Source organism: Enoplosus armatus, chromosome 16 (assembly GCF_043641665.1).
Source record: "Enoplosus armatus isolate fEnoArm2 chromosome 16, fEnoArm2.hap1, whole genome shotgun sequence".
NCBI lineage: Eukaryota > Metazoa > Chordata > Actinopteri > Centrarchiformes > Enoplosidae > Enoplosus > Enoplosus armatus.
Window position 1 is genome coordinate 11184757 of NC_092195.1, and position 20561 is coordinate 11205317.

General features: G+C 41.1%; 1 protein-coding gene across 4 annotated transcripts; it reads left to right on the forward strand.

Annotated features, from left to right (window-relative positions):
- Window positions 1–5873: 5873 nt before the first annotated feature.
- fam83hb (family with sequence similarity 83 member Hb) lies at window positions 5874–20561 on the forward strand. 4 transcript variants are annotated; one of them, XR_011598759.1, is made up of 9 exons: window positions 5874–6099; window positions 11741–11921; window positions 12041–12373; window positions 13534–13698; window positions 14051–14175; window positions 14294–14848; window positions 14986–17323; window positions 18092–18434; window positions 20226–20561. XR_011598759.1 is itself a non-coding variant. In XM_070921544.1 (8 exons), exons 2-8 carry the CDS (start codon window positions 11799–11801, stop codon window positions 18110–18112), a joined length of 3660 nt encoding a protein of 1219 aa, XP_070777645.1. In that variant the 5' UTR covers window positions 5874–6099; window positions 11741–11798; the 3' UTR covers window positions 18113–19911. The 4 variants fall into 4 exon arrangements, 3 of the variants coding, with proteins under 3 accessions (XP_070777645.1, XP_070777644.1, XP_070777643.1); XM_070921544.1 differs by lacking the exon at window positions 20226–20561 and having other exon boundaries at window positions 18092–19911; XM_070921543.1 differs by lacking the exons at window positions 18092–18434; window positions 20226–20561 and having other exon boundaries at window positions 5874–6152; window positions 14986–17659.

Genomic DNA, 20561 nt, shown 5'->3' on the forward strand with positions numbered 1-20561 from the left:
TCTGAATGTCGCTCTGCAGACAGTCCGTTGTGTTTATTGACAGTTACTCAGGAAAACGAAACTTAACTTCATGGTTTCATTTTCCATCTAGTCGCTCCAGGAGGCAACATCACGAGAACATGTTTTGTTTTTTGTATGTGCGTAAAGATAAAAAAAAACTTGGAAGGGGATTTTGGCCACAGATAATTACTGTGTATATCACAGAATGTATCAATAAATAATAGTGCAAAAAGAAACAGGTTTAGGTTTATTCATTTCCTTTAACCTCCAATCGGTTGGTAGAAGACAGAAGTTTTTTTTTAAATTATTTTTCCAATCAGTTGATAAATTAAGTATTTTACTCTTTTATTTAAAGAGCTCCTTTTATTTTTCAGCTACTTTGTTTTCTTGTTTTGGTCTCAGCACGAATTAAATCATTCATCATTTAGTTTCATTTTTTCCCCCCAAGCAACATTTCTCATTTTTTGTCTTTTTGGTTTTAATTTTTGTTTAATTTACAGCAACATCACTGCAAGTGTGATGCAAGTGATAGCAAATGTCAGGTAACGCACTCCAGTTCAGTTCAGTTCAGTTCAGTAGGGGGCAGCATAAGACTGCTGGTAGTTTTCGTATAGATGACTTGCTGAAGTGAACTTAATTGCAGTGCATTTGAACATAAGGGTGGCATCTTTTGCTGCACAGTGGAAACAAGTATTTTAAGGAATCCTGGTATTTCCCACAAGCCACTGCCTGTTTCTCAGAAGTGGGCAAACTGGATCAGTATTACAATAAGTAAATGTACTTTAAATATCCAAGTACAGGAAACTGGAGAGTTGCTGCCAACCATTAGGGTCATCCTGTTGACCTGATGAGCTTTATCTGAATGACCCATCTGTCGAAACACACTGGCTTCACTGATTCAGTCCTCAATACAACAATTGTTGCAGGAGTTTTCACTTGTAAGAATGTGTCCCTTCTTCTTGCCATAGGTGAAGTAATGCTGGAGATTGATCACACAAGTCAAAATGTGATCTTTAATTTATCCCTGTTGCCCAGAGGACCAATTTTGCCATGTCAGAAAAAAACACCTGTTGCTGAACCAGTTACCAGTAAACCGAATCAACAGTACAATCAAGTTAAAGTCACCAGTTCCACATACATGTACAGTACAATATGTCTTTCTGTATTTAACCAATAGGGACCTCACACTTTACACCTCAACATGAACCCCAAACATTACTAATGATGAAGACCGTTTGCCTGAAACAGGTGCCTCCATCAAGCTGCTTGGTCAGCCTGTTCTGTTGGCATTACTGCATGTTTACGCCTCTATCAGCCCTGTTGAGCTACAGCTTCTTCTTTCAGCGGGCTGAATTTGACATTCTTTGAGAATGAAAGCCCACAGAGTTATTGGTGCAAACACTAATCTGTGTCACCTTTCTACTTTGAAAGAGGGTGAATCTCGTGCTCTTGAGCGCTTTACACACCTAAACCTGTTTTAGGATTTCATTCATTCCTGAAAAAGAATGTGTGGTTTTAACCTCAACCACATTATTGACATAAGAACTTTCTATAAGAGCCAAGACTGCCTGGTGAAGTTTGAAATCAAGCTATTGAATGTCTTCATATTTGTTATTGTGCTGTTTCAAGCTCATTATTAATTAGTAGTAGTAGTAAAGGTATGGTATCAACAACTCATGCCAGTCTTAGTGTGTCAAGCTGGTTTGTTAAATCGTACCCCTGTTTACTCAGACTTTGTTTCCTGTCTATAAAGTTATGTGTGGTGTTTCCTGAATAATCATTTCCATCGCTTCACAACAGCGGTAATAATAGCATCAGAAAGACAACACCTGTCGCAGGTATGTGGCGACACCATTGTGTTCGTTCTCTCTCTCTCACACACACACACACACACACACACACACACACACACACACACACACACACACACACACACACACAGACACACATGAACACTTGCTTACTATAAATGACAAACCTTGCACACACTGTTGGGACTTTTGTTCTTTCCTCTCCGTTAGGTTGTTTGCAGTTCATGATGATGCCCCACCCAGTACTAAAAACTGATATAATGCTTGTCAGAGTCGCTGACAAGGTGCGGAGCTCTGGTCAAAGCAGGAACACACACATACACACATTTGATAACACACACATGCAGGTTTGTCAGGCTCATAAGACAAATCTCATTTAGAAGTACTTGACAGTGATTATTTAGGTGTTATCTGTCGTAACAACATAATGGCAATTACGTAATCAGGTCTCTTAGTTACACACACACACATATACATCCTAACAGTGTTGTTTTACTTTTTATGATCATGTTTTACTCTCTTGCCGGTTAACAGCTGGTGATTATTTTGCAGGATCTTGTTTCGTGGAGAAAAAAGGACGCGCACACTGAAGAAACTAAAGGTAAAATATCATTATATGGTTGGTGGTAATGGGAATGTAGTGGCGTCTCATTGGCATGAGAGTCCATGCACACACTCCCACCCACCCCACACACATGCATAGCAACCCGTATACTGTACAGTGTTGAAGCGCACATGTGTGTGCACCTTTCCTCCCGGCACAGTGGTGTAAAGATGACCTCAAGCCCCAGGCTCCAGAGAGTCACCTTATACTCAGGTGTGACATTACAGCGTGAGAAAAGCATGCTGGGAAAGCTCACAGGGCCGCAGAGATGCAGGCTCCAGACAGAGAGAAGAAAGAGAGACGAGACAAGAGCAGACTCACAGAGTAACCTCTTTGTATTATCTTTCTACAGCTGCGGAGTAAGATCCTGCTGACCCAGGTAAATGGTGATGAGTCTACTCTGAGACAACACATACATTAGTTGTCGACAAGCGAAGGAAAAAATCCACAAACAGCTTTAAATACAAAACAGACACAAAAGCTACTTTCCATTTCCTACAGAATTATTGTGCTTTTTTCTCATATCTCTCATCGCACTTTATTCTCATTTATTCTCTGTTGGAGGAAGATGATACCATGTTTAACATCTATCTTAATACACTATGTTCCCAGTAGATTAGGAAAACTAATTAAAACTAATACAACCTAATACAGAGCTGTAATAAATTCTACCTTCATGAATGTTATAATGTCCTGTTTTTATTGAAACTGATTTAGAGATGTTGATTCACCTTTATAGTCCTTTTGGAGGCTGCAGTTTCTTGACTTTTATTACATAATACATAATTGTTGACTGAATTAGTCTTAGCTTGGTGTACTGGCGTATCAGCATTACACTGACACTATGACAGTGTAAACAACATATGACTTGAGACTGAATTCTTGATCTTTGAAACAGCAGCTGACAAAACAATCTCACCACAAGTTTCATTAGTAGCTGCTCTGGAGCTTTCAGTCATGTCACATGGTCTTCCCAAACAGATGTTAGATATTAAGTTCCAGTACAGCTACAGATGGACCGTGTGGTGAGATTGTAAAACAAAATTGAAAAGATTGAAAAATGTAAATTTGAACATTTCCTGACAACAAGGAAAACTTGATTTGCTGAAGATCATGTGATATGATCAAAAGCTTCACAAAAGCTACTAATGGACTGTGGTGAGATTGTGTGCCAACAACATACGACTTTTATTCTAGTATTATGTTCTATTACTGCAACTTTTACCTCCATATAAATCCACTTAATCACTTTCTTGCTGAGAGTTAGATGAGAAGATCAATACCACTGTTATGTCTGTGCAGTAAACATGTAGCTACAGCCAGCAGCCGGTTAGCTTAGCTTAGCATAAAGACTGGAAACAGGGGGAAACAGTTAGCCAAGCTCTGTTCAAAGGTAACATCTGCCTACAAGCTCTTCCAAAGCTGCCACGTGTTTAATTTCAAATAGTCACGGTTGAGGCAGACTCCTCTGCCAGGCGTGTTGAGATGCAGGCCAGGATTTAGCTGCTGCCTGGACGCTGCCTGGACCTGTATACCTGTTCAATGGCTGCCAGGTGACTGGAGAGGGGGAGGAGGATGGGGAGAGAGAGGCAGAGGGAGGTGGAGGAAGACAGAGAGAGAGGGGGGGGGAAGAGAGTGAGGGAGAGTTGGGTGTGGTAAGATGCCTTGAGCACATTCCTTGCAGCAGCCGCACCCTGAGTTTCAGCGCCTGTGTACCTGTTAGTGTTTGTTATCAGAGCTTGTTCATGTAAGCAGACTCTTGGGCTACTTTCTCTCTTGGCACTCATACTTCTTTCATCAGATATTATTTCACACTCTTTGCACGCTGTCATAGGCTACTTGTAACACTCATACAGCCTCATGCAAACTCTCAACTCTCTTTTCATATCTGGCATGCTGAGAGTTGCACATTTGCATGAACTGGAAAAGAGTAAACAGGCAGAGAAGAGAGAGCTCAGAAATATGGCTCCTACAGTGTGAGTGTACAACATAGTTAATGGGTGCTGAGGCAGACATTCAAACAGGAGGCACACCCTTAGGAGCAGGACTGAACACACAATCATATTCATAAGTGTGTGGTGTGTTGCTATCAGAGATCCATGAAACAAGGTGTGTTCTGTCTGATAGACACGTCTCGGGACAAAGGACGTCCCTTATAAAATGCCTACACACAGCAGTGTATAGTTTTTACCTGGATTTAGGCCTTGTTTTAATGTCATGGATGGTTGTAGGTGTATTTGAGCGTAACACACACACACACAGAAAAGAGAAGCACATAAAGACAGACAAAAAGAAAGAGAGTGAAACAGATAAGGTGTTGAGACTGAAGCTGAATTACTGAATTAACATGTTAAATACTCATTCACCTTTTGGCCAAAAGTGTGCTGCTAAATCCAGTATGACCTACAAATGAAGGTTTATATATGTACATGGGGACACCCAAGACAAACAGTGTCACTGGATCTGAGTGTGGTTACTTGATCTGCACCATACCTGTATGGCCTTTAGAGAAACAAGCTTCCCAAATCCAGCCCATATTACAGAAGGAGGAACAGAGTGGTGCGGCCTGCAGCGAGGACGCTGGCTATATGATTCATATAGAAAAGGGAACTGTTGACTCAGCACAAGTGTTTTGGCATAGAGAAAAACAGCAGGTGACTAATTAATACAACGTTTCTGTGTGAATTCAACTTTTCATTGGTTTGAGGAAGATTGTGTTATTTCTTCGCTCATAAATTACATAATGCAGCTTTAAACTGGCTCCAACCCACACACTGACTCCAGAGAAAACTGTATTGTCAATCAACCAATCAATCAAGTTTATTTGTTGTTGTCAATTTCTTCTTCATTCCCCAGATGTAGGCGATGATCCGAAAAGACTACTTTTATGATTAGTATCAAATAATACACATCATTTGTCACATGTAATCATATGAAGTACAATCACAGTGAAATGAAATCCTCTAAATATAAGTACACAGTAAGGATGACATTTCATCCAATGGTGCTACATTTTGTATTTAAGCAGTAAAAACAAGTCAGTCAACATGAAGTACATAAAGACAACATAAAAACAAGACAAAACAAAACGAGAGCCAAACAGAGCAAAGACAAGACACGAACAGTGTACAGAGTCAGTGCAAGGAGGGTGAAATAGGCTGGCTGTTGGCTCAAATTGGCAGATGCAAAAACAAAGAAGAATCTGTGTTGAAAGTGTTTTGGGTAAAAGGTTGGAGAAACTTCCTTCCTCATAAAAGCTACATAAAACACCAATTATAAGCCATGACATAAAGGCCAGCGCTTTTTGAAATATGCCACTGGGAGTGGACTTCCAATGATCTTCTGTTCCCAGTGATCAACGGGTTTGGGAGGAGTCTCGCCGGTGGGAAAGCCCTGCCTAACAGGAGTCGCCCCGCTCCTTCCTTATTCACCGCGCTGCTCTGTGCCGTAGTGGCGGCGGCTCTGGAGGTCCACACACCGCCCAGTGAAGCGCTCAGCCCGGGCCTGGAGTCCGTGTTCGCCTCGCCTGTCTTCGCTGGTCGGCACTGGAGGGTGCACACCGGGGGTTTGGGTGGAGTTGTTGCCCGATCTGAGGAATGTGACGCACCGACGTGAAGGAGACGCTCGTCGGCGGATTCACCGTCGGTACAAAGAGAAGAGACAAGTTCTGCAGCAAAGTTGGAGGTACGGAGTGGAAATATAGACAAACTGCGACAAAAGAACCATTTGTACAGAGGGTCAGTTCTATTCTGCCTTGTTTTGAACCTAGCCTATATCGTTTTAATGTAACCTATTATATACTATACTACTGCAGTCAGTCCCATGCTCTATTATAATCTATTCTATTGTTTTATGGCATCTCCCTGGTTTAATAAGTCCTAATACATTCATCACTCCATTAGTGTGGGTGGAATAAAAAAAAGTGAAATGCTGGTTACTTTCTGAACCAGCCCGCCTGAAGTTTATAGAGAATTAAGTCATCCAGGTAGCTGCTGTGCATTGCAAAACCTGAACAGTATTGTTATTATAGTCTGAGCACACACACAGGAGGCTCTATGCTGGGTGGCTCTGACTAACTGTGCTGCTCTCTCTCCAGTCCTTTGAAGACATTCAAGAATGAGAACGTACTGTGTAGGGCTTTGTCTGTCTTGTACTGTATGGGGCTATAAATAAGGCCTGAAAAGGCAGAGACACTTTTACAAGCATGTCCAATGCCCTGGTTGCACAATACTATGTATGCATTGCACGTCATGTCATTAGGCTAACTTGAGATCCCTCTAATTTAAAGATAATGGTGACATATTAGAGGGTCTTTGCCTTCTAATCATACAGCCTCGTCTGTTGAGCAAGGAAGACACCTACCTCATCCTACATCCTTTGATCTACAGGCTCTGATAGTATTACAGACACAAACACACAGATCAATGTGTTTTGCAGCTCTTGCCCCAGACAAGCAATGTATTGATTTAAACTTCACCTTCACAGGCTTTGCCTCGATTCATTCAAAGTGAGTCACTGGGAAGGAATAATCCAACATGTGGTTGTAATTTGAGGGGGAAAAGTTTGTCGTGCCAGCTTTTCTGTGGCGCTTGTTTGCTTCTTATTATAGATTATATCTTGTCACACTAGCCATATGGCCGAGGCTGCATCCCATTCATAGCTTTGTTTGCATTGTATGTGTCACAAGGGGTCATTGTCTTCTTTATATAGGTGTTGTAATTCATGTATGAGCAATAATGTGCTTCTGAGGGGAGTAAGGAAGCAAAGTAGAAACATTTTTATGCTTTTATTGTTGGGTTTTCCACTCGAGATGACCGCAGACATTAAGGCAGTTGGAACAAATGACGAGGACCTCAGAGGACCTGTTTTTCTAGCAGTGCTGCTGTGTAAACCACATTTAGAAAAAGGGAGGACCGGTGCCGCCATGTGTTCTCACATACAGTATACATTCACCTGACCTTCAGCTGTTGTTTTTGTGGCATTTGAGGTGTGATGATGTACAGCGAGACAAGTCGTGCTCTGTTTGCTCTTATCTCTGTTTGTGTGTGCTGATCTGTCGAAAGTGGCATTGAAAGGTCCTGACATGAGCATCAGAAGATTACTGGCTCATCCCTCCAAACCTGTTTTCTGGCATTGTTTTCTCACTGCATTCACGTCGAATTATCACACAAAATGAATCGACCGAAGAGGTATGCCGGATCAATCATGGTGTTTGTTTAGTGAGGCGTGTTCCAATGCACATCTGAGAGAAAACAGAAAGAGAGTGAAAATATTTTTTTGGAGTTTGGAGTGATAGTTTGTATCTCTTCAGGCTTATTTCTCTGATTCACATGTTGAGACAGATAAATAAAAAATGTCCCTCCCTCAGCTCTTCACTTCTCTCCCTCTTCTCATGGCAATGTTCACGCAGGAATGCAGAGAATGAGCCATTTACACGCCTAGTGAGCAAACATTGGGCACATCTGAATATTGGATATATCAGCCTTGAGGAGCTGCAGTCGGTTGCCGCCTGCCTACCCTGCGGTGGTTTAGTGTTTCAAACTGCCTTTGTTAATGGTGCATTTAGGGCAGGCTCGTCCTCGTGTGAGCAACGGAAAGCTGTATAACAGGGTGAGGGGAAAAAAAGAGAGAAAGATCCCTGTTATCATGTGTCACTATCTACAGTTTGATGCTGACTGCGGTTGCTATAACTACAAACAAAGAAGCAGCATTTGTTTGAATATCCTGTCATGTCAGCCAGGTGAGGTGGAGAAAGTCTGTCATGCTTCTTACATTGTGTTATTCATTCTGCAGTGACACAAAGGTCAGGAAGGTGAATAAGAAACCCTCAGGCTCTCTTTAGTGCGTCTCTGCTCTTGAATCACCCACTTAGCTCATATTCACCTGGGGGTCGATTTGCACTGGTTCGCCCTTTTCTTCCAGTGTTGTAATCTCAACAATTTTGATAATCAATCAATCAAGTAAAAATGTTGAACGTTACCTTCTCCTAGTTGCTGCTTTTCTTTGTCTTGTGTGATATAAACTGAATATCTTTGGGCTGACTGTTGGTCAGACTGTTTCAGATTTTTTTGACTAAACAATTAATAAAGGAAATGAATCAAAGATTATTCGATAATGACATTAATTGTTGCAGCCATTTTTGTAACTGAAAGACAATAACAACAGTAACTATTATATAACTATTTCATTATTTGAAAAACACTTTAGTTTTGGCTGTTGTTGTGTTGCCACATATGCTTTTCTGAGGTTATGACATTATGACGAGCACAGGCAGGTGTGCATCTCTCTGTTCATGGCTGTTATCACAAGCCCTCAGGTATGCACTTTACTGCTGCCTCAGCACAATTCACTTGTTTACGGATCAAGCCCCAGGCTGCTGAATTTAAATTAAACTTTGAATTAAAGAACAAAACAGATCAAAGTAGTTGTTATTCTTCCATTTTAGAAACTTGGCAGGAGTAAAATTATTCATTGCAAGCAGTAATGCGCGCCTAACATGCCTCCCTGCCCAACGTGGAACTTTTAAATGGGAACAGCACACCGCAAAGGCCTAATTTTCTATGGCTAGAACGGAGAAAGGAAACAGGATGTCAGCCATTTTGCAAGCAGATGAATCACCACAGAGCAGCTTGTTGCAAGTTATCTGCAGGCTAGGCCATGCCGGGCTCCCCGGTGACTCACCAGGCCTCTGAGTAAACCAGCTTCTCCCAGTGATTGCGGGTTAGGACTCTCTGCTATCACTGACCTGTAAGTGTGCATGGAAGTTTACAGAAAACACATCAAGCAGGTACAACCTTACAAAACACCTACTCAACCTCCCACCCAGACCCCAGGTTACACACACACACACACACACCCTGAGCATGAGCCCAGACTGTCAATCAACCACAGTTCCTAAGGCTGTACATTTCCATGGTGATATATCCACACAGTCAAAAACACTTCCCGTTTAGACCACAAGCTGCAATGTGCAGAAGGAACCCGCGTATATTCCTGAGATTTAATTTAAGTGTTTAACCAGCTTACTTTGGATACTTGAGCTGTTTAGTGGTTGTCAACCCACATCTCCACCATCAGATGACCCATCCAGTATGCAGCTATCAGGACCACATTAAATATCAATGAGGGGGTGTCCTGGTTGGCTCAGTCGATGGTGCCTAACTCATAAGTGTGTTGTGGGTTGGAATCCAGCCTGGGACCTTTATCACGTGTGTTCTTCCTCTTTCTCTCTTCCTTCATCTAATCCTACAAGTGGCAGTAATCATGTACCTTATGAATGCAAATACAGTTAATCACAAAATAATTAACAGATGCCAAATAATGATGGCCACAGTGGATTGAACCAACTGTTGTTATTAGAGCTGAAACTGGCCACTTAATCAGCAACTTTTTTTGATATTCAACTAATCGTTTAAGTCATTTTTCAAACAAAAATGCCCAACATTGCCTTGTTTCAGCTTCTCAATTGTGAGGATTTGCTGCTTTTCTATCTTCTTATGTGATAGTAAACTGAATATCTTTAGGTTCTGAAGTGTTGCTCAGACAACACAGGCTTTTTGATGGCATCACGTTGGGCTTTAAGGAAATTGTGGTTGGCATTTTTAACTGTTTCTGTCATTTATATAAATATCAAATGATTAATTGATTACTTGTGAAAATAATCTGCAAATGAATTGATAACGAAAATAATTGCCCTAATTATTATTATGTCCTTCCTTGTTGTGTTGTGTTGTCATAAAGTTTCTGTTTGTCCGGTTTAGTTGTCTTCCATCTATGTTGTTTTTCCAGTGGTGGCTTATTGTCTCTTTTGGGCTTGGAGTAAGAGAATTGATTTAGTATCTAATGAATCGGTTCATTCACATATTGAATTATGTGAATGAATTGAACTTGGCTCTGTGAATCCTAAACTGCACCCTCTCTTTCTCATTTAACCAATCGCACGTTCACAAATTGTTATGTAACAATGTTCCTTTCACTACATTAAGTGAAGTATAAGTCACTTCAAGCCATGGCGTAGCTAATAGCTTATTCATTGTGCTCTCCTCAATCAATTAGTGAATTATGACTGACACAGATTTTTCAGGATGAGGTCTGAGTAGCGACTTGAAGCATGACGCACCAACATGAAAGGTTTACTGAGCAGAGATATGAGAGAACCTGTCCGTACACCTCTTCATGCCTTTCCCACCTCTCCCTGACACCTCCCTTTTTCTCTCACTTGACTTTCGTCTTTCTTACTCCCATTGAATTTTCCATATCCTTTTGTTTTTCTTTGCTCTTACCTTTTGTGTGCAGTTTTATAACAAGCCATATTGAATTTCAGTTAATCATTTGAGCTATCACAATTAGGATATTTAGTCACTGAATACTACTCTAATGTTACATCAAACGGGCAATTAAGCAGGGTCTGTCATGTAACTAAGTTGTAAATATATTAACTTTTAATCGCAGAGATTAATCATAAAAATGGAGTCTACAATGAACTACAGAAGACAAAATTTGTACAATGAATAATGACAAAAAAGGTCAGATATTTTGTCCTTGAAGGTTGTAAATTATCTATTTGTATTGCCCCTTATGATTGTTTACAGGCATCCAGGCAAATATTATATAGCATAAGTTTTTTAGTTTAGTGAAAGTTCCACACCATTTTTGTATTCGTGTAATATTAATGACAATCAACCTCGCATTAACATCAAACACAGCTTAATAATAATCGCTCTCTCCTTGACTGCATTCATTTGCCTTGTAAACTTAGAAACGTGTCCCTTGGTTGGGAAGAACAATATTTCTGTACAATAGAACAATAGATCTGTCATAACTGTTAACGTCTGCTGGAGTATAAGCACATGGTATTCTGTGTTGGTAAAGGTGTGTTATAATGAAAGGTGTACTCGTTAAACTTACTGCACAGGCTTTGACCACAATAGCCACTTTGTGGAAGAGGTTACAGCTAATCTGTCTGCTTGTGTATTCGGACACAAAGCGTTCTTCCTCTCGCCACCCTAAGGAATATTTAGTTGAATTATGAGTATTGTATATCACGGATGGAGGAGTGGTGTGTTATCTAGTTGCAACTACAAAAGCAGTGTGACTGAACACATGAGAATATTGAATTGTTTTGTGTCCCTGCATGCTATTGTGTTTGCTCTGGGATTCTTAGAAACCTGGTATGTTATTGCTCTAAAACAGGCTGTACAGACTGAATAGATAAATAATAATAATACAAACAATATTAAAAACATTGTGCATCACATTTTTTAATTTACCAACATAATTTCTCTGTTCACTGACCTTTTTCTTTCTTTCTGACTTTTCTGCACAGGTTCAAATTCCTCTTCTCACTCCTGAGCCGTGACCTTTGACCCCACCCCTCTCCAGCCATGGCCCGCCGATCTCAGAGTTCATCGATTGGTGATAACCCCCTCGACCCAAACTACCTGCCCCCACATTACCGCGAGGAGTACCGTCTAGCTATCGATGCTTTGATAGAAAATGACACCAAGGTAACACTGCAGTTTTCTATTTGAGTGTTTTGATGTCGAATTAATATTAATTTCAAATACTCCAAAAAGAGGTATACATTGGTTTTATGATGTAATGAATGTGTCTCCTGTCACACCAGGGCTACTATGAGTTCCTCCAGACTGCAGATGTGGTCAATTTCCTGTCACAGCAGGAAATTGAATATATCAAGTCCACAATCCAGGCTCCCAACCAGACCTCCACCTTCCCAGAGCTGACATACCATGAGGGAAGTCCAGATGCTGATGGCTCCTCCGACACCTATTGGCCGGTGCAGTCTGACGTGGCTGCCCCGGGGCTGGACCTGGGCTGGCCGCTGCCACAGCACAGCTTCAATGGGCCCACAGAAGTCACCACTCTGGTCAACCCCTCCGACCCAGACATGCCAAGCATCAAGGAGCAGGCCAGGAGACTCATCAAGAATGCATGCCAAGTAAGTAAAAGGGAGGGATAGCAAACGGGGAGATGAGTTAAACTTGCATATCTGGTTTACTTTCAGCCTGAGAAAGAATGGCATCTGAAGATGAGAACAATGCATTCCACGCTCATAAATTCATATTTATTCAGTGTGTACAACTACAAATATGCTACATATGTTTTTGTTTCTATGCACATCCACTACTTTTTCATTGCTGACCTAAAAGTGGATGGGTGGGAAACTTGGTATGATGTAATAAATGAACACACCATTTCTAAACTCTGTCTCTGTCACTTATCAGTATGTACTGCATGTTATCTCTTCAAAGAAAAAACAAAAAAACATTTGAGATAAAGGGCTGCCAGTGATTAGTGTATGTGTGGGTTATGCTATCTCATTGTTAGTTACTTACTATTTATCTGCCACTGCCAACTTTGTCACCACACCCTTTCAGATGAATTTCTTACTTGCTGGCCTTTGGCAAAATTGAAAATATAATTAACGCAAAGTTCCAAATGTCACAAGCAGTCAAACCTGTTGGTGTCTTTCCTCCTTTTCTGTCTGTGTTTAGAGAGTACATGGATGTCTCTTTTACTGTGACAAAATGTGTGTGACTGTGACTCTCCTGTGTTTAGGCATAAAGTCAGTGTTTCAACATGCACATAGAAGACAGACAGGTTCTACGAGACAGGAGTCATTAATCTGTCTATACCGTGTTTGTTAAGTAGGTTTAGTAGATTGTATTGCTGATACACAGTGTAGTTAAATGCACATTTACACTATTTGGTTGAGAGGTGTTTATTGTATTTGGAATTTTTAAATTCAATAATACAGTGTTCATAGTATCTATAAATGAATAAATTAGTCTTAACATCCGACTTAATTTTCACACTTACAAGAGAAACCCGTTAAAAGTACCATAAACATGTACATGTATTATGTCGAGCGTAATGTTCTATGCTTTATCTTCTAATGCTGATAAACACGATGAAGAGCTTCCACTGTCAACGTTCCTTCAAATGATGTCAATGTTCAGGTGTTGCAATTTTAAATAACGTATTAATTTAACTAACAGAAACAAGGCTACAAAATAATTATAAAACTAGACTAACAAAGACCTTATTATACTGAGCAAACCTTGACTAGTTTTCTTGTCGTTTTCTCTTCTGTTCCAGGTTATTGCTGTAGTGATGGACAAGTTCACAGATGTTGACATATTTGCTGACCTCTTGGATGCAGCAGCACGCCACGTTCCTGTTTACATTCTACTGGATGAGCTGGGAGTCCATCACTTTGTCTCTATGGTCATCAACTGCAAAGTCAACTTGGACCAAGTTCCTGTGAGTTTGCTTTTTCATTACATTTCCTCAAAATTTCACTTCATTTTGATTTCCTCAAAACGATCATAGTTCAGTTATAAAATCCCAGTGCACCACAGAGCGTCACTCCTGCAGGATGTAACCTCTGCAATTGACTGCCTCTGCTCTCCCTCAAACTCACCCCTCTTCCAATATTGTAATAAAATAATTTTTTTACCAGTCTCAGTCGTACGTAGTCATCCCCCATTCTGAGCCAGGTAAAACTCTATCCTGCTATCCTGTGGCATTTATCAGGTTATTTAATTATTTATAACACAAAAGTTCCACTAAGGCTTGCACTTGTCCATAACATGATTGAAATTTTGTTTTACAGATGATGCGTGTCAGGACTGTGGCAGGAATAACCTATTATTCCCGGACAGGGAAATCATTTAAGGGGCAGGTGAAAGATCGCTTCCTACTGGCTGACTGCAGGGCAGTACTCAGTGGCAACTACAGGTGAGTCATTCAGTTTTGTTTATTATGAGTTCCTTAAATTGCCAAGACTCCTTTACCATTCATTCTGTAAATACAAGTACTTTAATTGCCTCCACTGTTCTTTCTTATTTTCTTATAGTTTCATGTGGTCCTACGAAAAGATCCACCGCTGCATCGCGCACCTCTTCCTCGGGGAACTGGTTGCCACCTTTGATGAAGAGTTTCGCATTCTCTTTGCTCAGTCAGAGCCTCTAGTCATTGGCCCATCAGATGGAGCAGTTGCTCTCTCTGACACCAGCAGCACCAGCAGTTACTTCAGCAGCCAGTTGGGTTTGAAGAGGACCCAGTCATTGCGTAATCCCATAGGTTACCACAGACAGCCTGAGATTACCTCTGCCTTCCCCTATGGAGACTCTGATCGTAACCTTGCACTTCCTTTCCGGAGGAACGACCCATTTCGTCACACCGTTGAACCTGGGGCAGGAATTACAATTGGGAAATATTCACAGCAACAGTTTCGTCTGCAGCAGTCGTTCTTGGAGCAGGGAAGGTCCATAGTTTCCAGGCAGATGGAGATGAGTTCCAGTGCATTCAAGAGGCACAGCTATGCAGAGGGAACCCAGGAAAACTACACATCTTCAAGGAAATACATGAAACACAGAGTCATGAATAATCTGGATGAGACAGACCACAGGTAGTTAACCCTTTAATACCTACTGTTTGGAATCAAGTATTCAGAATCATCAAATGCATCACATCTTATGTGAGCATGTCTTTACACATAACAAATTTATAATCAAACAAATAAGAACCACTGTATTTTCTTTACAGGGAGCTGACCCAAAGTAGCCATTACTACACTGAAGGGCCTGGGCCTGGTTCTGGTCACGGACACTACGACAGACTTCGAGGTCGTCCTCCACACCTCTCCATTGACCAGTATTCAGACTCAAGCTATCGCTCAGATCCGGAGCCTCCACCCGGAAACTATGGCCGAGATTACTTTTCATCTGAGGACTTGAGAGGACCTGAGGGGCACCTGGCTCCTCCATTAGCTGGGAGGTATGGAGGAGGTTCCTCCCATAAGAGGCCAACCATCGGTCAGGCATATGCCTGTCAGAGCTCACCCACGCAGCCCCACCCACCAGATAAGAAACAGTTTCCCAAACAATCTGATCAAGGGCATGATCAAGATGGAGATGCAAGGCAAGGCCTGAGGAGATGGAGAATCCACTCCTATCTTAGCGCTTATGAGGACAGTGGAGAAGAAGGTCTGACTCAACCTATGGGGCCTGATGCATTTGAAGATCCGCCACCATCTCAGCAGCCAGCTGCCACTGAAAGTTCAGCTCCCCGCTTTGGAATAAAGGAGCAACTGAATGTTCCCCCCAAACCCAGACCAGATATCCTGAGACCACGCTTTGGAAAGCCAATGTTACCTGAGAGCAACAGCAAAGACTCTGCCCCAACAACAACCAAGGATCTGATTACGTCAGTTGAGAGAGAGGCAGTGAAGGAAAGGGAGAGAGAGCCAGAGAGGGGTGTAGCAAGGGAGGTGGGTGTGGATGTGGAGGTGAAAGACGCTCCAGATCTCTTCCTGTCCAAACATGAATCATTCCGCACACGTGCTAACCCACTCCTTCAACGTAGCTCTCGTCTGCGTTCCTCACTTATTTTCTCGTCTTCCAAGGCAGAGATGCACAGTGGTAGCCTGGGCCTAAAACCAGCCACAGAAGAAGACGAGGAGTTAGACTCAGTACGCACTTCCTCGATTGTGGCTCAGATCCTAGAGAAGAGGAGGTCATGGTCTCGTGAGCCTTTTGAGTGGAGAAAGAAGGCTGAGGAAAAAGATAAGGAGAAAGAGAAAGAAGAAAAGGAGAAGGAGAAAGAGCGACAGCAAGAAGAAAGATTGATTCGATTGAAAGATGAGATTAAAGCAAAAGAGGAGCCTCAGAAAACTAACGAAGAGGTAAAACCGACACCAACTGTTGAGAAATCTGAAGTCACGACATCATCTCTGAACATGAATGACCCAGCCAATCGATTACAGTATTTCAAAGACCTGGCTGCCAAGAGAAAAGCCTCAAAAATGGGGACAGAGTCATCACTAAAAGCCCCAGAGCCTGCTGAAAAAAAGCCAGACCTTTCTGATATACTTCCCCTAAACACTGCGACGACTCCAAAGATCCGAACTGTCTCTCTTAGTTCAACAGAATCTGAAACAAAGAGGGTAGACATCTCTGCAAAACTGGCAGAGCTCACTCGCAGACCTTCAGTTAGTTCCTCAAAACCACCCATAATTTCTGCCAAGCCATCTGCAAGCAACCTGAAGCCTTCAGAGACAGCTCAACCTCATAAAGAGGAGAGTGCGTCAGAGGGTCTAAAGAAGGATATATTCAAGTCTCTAAAGCCCCTTCCTTCACCTAAGATCTTCAAGAGGGACCCGTTGAAGCTCAAAGGACTGAATCCTCGCCGCATCTCCTGTGGTGAGGAGACTCTGACCACAGACGCTACAGATGCGGAGAAGAGTGAAATGAAAAAGAGCCGCTCTCAGAGTTCTTCAACTTTGCCTCGTGATGACTTAAAGGAAGGTCTGCAAAAAGTTATGGGATCTAATACATCCATCAACACACTTGGTGAGGGAAAGGGTGAAGGTAAGACACTTGACTTCTTAAAGAAGCAGACTCAGAGGCTAAAGGGATTCCTGGGGCCCAAGGATAAAGAAAAGAAATCTTCAGGAGACGATAGGGGCATGAGCACAGTCCTAGAGAGCACTGGAGATTCAAGCAAAAAGCTGAGTTCATCAGCTAAAGATACAGGAGCTACCACTACCGACCAAACTACAGCCAATCACAAGACATCAACCGGCACATCAGGCCCATCTCGATACCAGGCCCCGGGAAGCTCTGTTCTGTTCAGTAGCAACCTACGAGATGACACCAAAGTCATTCTAGAGCAGATCTCAGCCAACAGCCAGAAGAACCGACTGGAGCGAGAAGAAACAGGAGGGGACAGAGATAGTGACGCCGGGGGAAAGGATCTGGAGAGACAGAGCTCCATAAAAAAAATTAGATTTCCACGACCGCAGGGCAACATCCAGGAGCGGGAGGGATTGCTGAAGAGGATAGAGAGTTTGAGGAAGGAGAAGAAGGTCTACAGCCGCTTTGAGGTAGTCTATCACTGCAAGGATGATGTTTGCAGCGTGGATGGGAAAGAGATATGAACAAAAGTAAAAGTAGTCTTTAGTGTAAACAACAAAAGTAGTGAAGACATGTATTGGTGGAATCAGGAGTTTAGATTAAATGACATTACAAAAAGCCTTTGACCAAGACCAAGTCCTATATTGTTTGAGTTGATCAGATGCAGCAGTATACAGTACACTTGTGTGAGTAGTATACAGAACAACTATAAAAGTCAAATGTGAGAAAACAATCTCTTTGCAACTTCCTGAGCCATAAAAATGACCAGATTTGTTTAAACTCATATTTAGGTATTATGAAAATTTTGATTTTGAAAGTCAGTTTGAAAATGAAATTAAGTCTTTGAAATGTTCATACACAGTTTGTTTTTAATGATATTTTTTTAATACATGGTCTACTTAATTAGATAAGTAATGATGTTTGTATAACTGAAAGTAGTTTATTTTCCCAAACAATGATTAATGTTTGACATAGTGTTTGCTTTTAAGCTGTGAAAATACATTTTGGTGGACAATGTTCATTGCTTTATATATACACTAGACATGACTGAATTTGGTTTTACCGTTGTTGATACACTGGTTAAATTTAAGTGTCATTAAAACAAGCAGAACACTGTATTTAGTACTGTCCCCTGAAGCCTCAGAATATTGACTGTAGAGAGGAGGAAGGAAAGATGAAAATGGGTGGGATTTCATACTCCCTTGCATTCACTGTTATCCCTGTTGTTCTGTTAACAGATGGGGAATAACCTGGGATAACGAAAGATGGAGGAGCGACCTTTAATATGGAAACTATTTATGCAAGATGATCAAAAAGACCCATTGCCCGTATGTGCCAACAACACTGTCAAAGTACCTCTGTGGCTCCACGCTGCAGCCTTTCCTGGATTTTCACACTGAGTAATAAAACTTGAAAAGACAATATATAAAAATGCTGAAAACAAACTAAAGTCATTGCGTTTGGAATGTGCCTGTTTGCCAAGACCTGGTACAACTTTTACCTTATATGGTAACAGAGAAAGAAGAGTGACTCTACTTGCATGCTGGTTTCATGGGCTAATGTTTCACCAAACAGAAAAAGGTAGGACAACTTACCTATAATGGAGCTTGTATGAACGTGACTGAGGGAGTTAGAGAGGATAAGAGAAAGTCATTACATATTGCACCTGAGGGAAAGAAAATACATGTCAGTTATAAAACATGGTGGTATATGACTGCACGTGCACAGTACCAGTATTGTGTGTTTCTGCAATTGTCTGTGCAGCTGGGACTTGTTTGAAACTGAAGAGGGAGAGTGGGAGAAAATGTCCTTGTGGATTCACCATGTGCCAATGGCCCACCAAGGGCATTACCAAAGCTGGAATAATAATTATTATTAACCCAGACCAGAAAGCAAAGCTGAGAATATGAAGAGGAACAGAATGAGATGCAAAACTGATGAAGGGTGAAAATTTAAGGGCAGGTCTGAGAGATTATAGAGAACGAAGAGAGAGACAAAATCTGAATCAGAAAGTGAGAAAATGTGAAAAAGTATAATTCAAATATTGAGGCAGCAGCAATAGAGTTTCGAAAATATAGGGCCTGTAGTGAACTTTACCCTCTCAAGAGAACGTTGTGTACCTTTCTATGAAGGCGTGGACCCACTTCTCAGGGTTAAAGATGTCAAATAACCAGTCAGAGAGGAAGCCTTCAAGCTTTCATGGTTAGAGGAGTGGAGTTTTTTTTTTTTAAATGCAAGCGTACTAGTCTTTCTTACGGAATGTAAATGAAATGTAAAGCATTTACAGTTGCCCTGAATCACTGTAAAAAAAAAGACTCAAAAATTTGCCGTTTCTCTTTCTTTACCTGGACCTTTAGTCATGACCTCTAAAGGAAAGGAAGAGAAAAGGGATAGCTTCATTTTGCAGTACTGGAGCAGAGCCATGTCTTACATAAGTCACCTAACTTCTGAGACCTACGCCCAATGCAGGACTCTCAACTCCTTTGTTGGTCTGTAAACATGGTTAAACCAAAGATTTAGTTATATGGTACAGTTCCCAGACTGCTTGACAGCTCGGCTGGGCATCAAACAATTTTGTGTTGAGTGTGTTTTTGTACAGTACATCAAAAGATTGGAAGATCTATTTCTCTTTGGACACTTAATGGGGTTACAGTTTTCTATGCGGGATTATATTGTATATATTTATATAAAAAAGGGCTTGGCTATTCTAAGTAACAAATTAGATTATGATCACCCTCACTGTGCTATCAAAGTGCCTTCTGTTTATTATTAATTAATATGCAAGTATGTGGTCTTGGCTGTAAAAACGAATAGGCAGTAATTAGAGGGAAATCAGTTGCACGGGTCAATGTGTTTTTTTTTAAAAAAAAAACAAAAAAAACCTGAGATAGTATTACATTGTATTTGAAATACTGCAACTCTTTTATTAAATCTGTTTAAAACTGAAGTTGAATGTGGCTGTGTGCGCATGTATATATATGTATATATATATATACAGTACGTGTGTATATCGTAGTGAATGGTTGTACCGGTTTCATTTATGGGCACTCAAGATTCATAAAATAAAACCCATTGTCACAACACTTATACAACTTTATATTTTTAAATATATGAACATCTTTATTACATCAGTACACAATAATTAAGTAAGATGAGCATACATACACATACTACTGGTATCTACCAATCTGAAAAACACCATTCATCAAATGTAAAATAGTTAATAAACAAGCCTATGTCTCATTGAACAATTCATTTAAAAACAAGAAAGAAAAATAACCAAGCATACAGGAATACATTTATCTTGGTAAGCAAACATTTCATTTCGTTCGTTCATGAGGTCAACTGAAGTTTTAGTTTTTTGCTGTACAGGTTTGGCAGGATTCAACAACCCTTGGACTGATGGAATTCAGTAGCTGACATTTGGGAGATTTAAGGTTTCCTTCAGAGCCAGACTATTACCTGTGATTCTTTAAAACTCCCTACAAACAGGAAGTCTTACTCCTCCTGAGTCTCTGTAGCAGTTGGGTGCTTCTGTTTCTTCACCTCCTCTAGCTCTTTAGAGAGTCGGTGCAGCTGAGCCAACTTCATTTGTTCTGTAAGAATCACAAAACATGACCAGATCAAAGGGATTGGAAATGGAAAACAAACACTGTATTCATGCATGTACACATATGAATGTTTTACTGCGTGCTTGCTTGCAGAAGA

Excerpts from the sequence above, each read along its gene's own strand:
- fam83hb (XM_070921543.1), top strand. The coding sequence starts at position 11,799 with ATGGCCCGCCGATCTCAGAGTTCATCGATTGGTGATAACCCCCTCGAC. Across the intron at positions 11,922-12,040 it reads TGATAGAAAATGACACCAAG|GGCTACTATGAGTTCCTCCA; the intron begins GTAACACTGCAG and ends CTGTCACACCAG. Across the intron at positions 14,849-14,985 it reads CTGGATGAGACAGACCACAG|GGAGCTGACCCAAAGTAGCC; the intron begins GTAGTTAACCCT and ends TTTTCTTTACAG.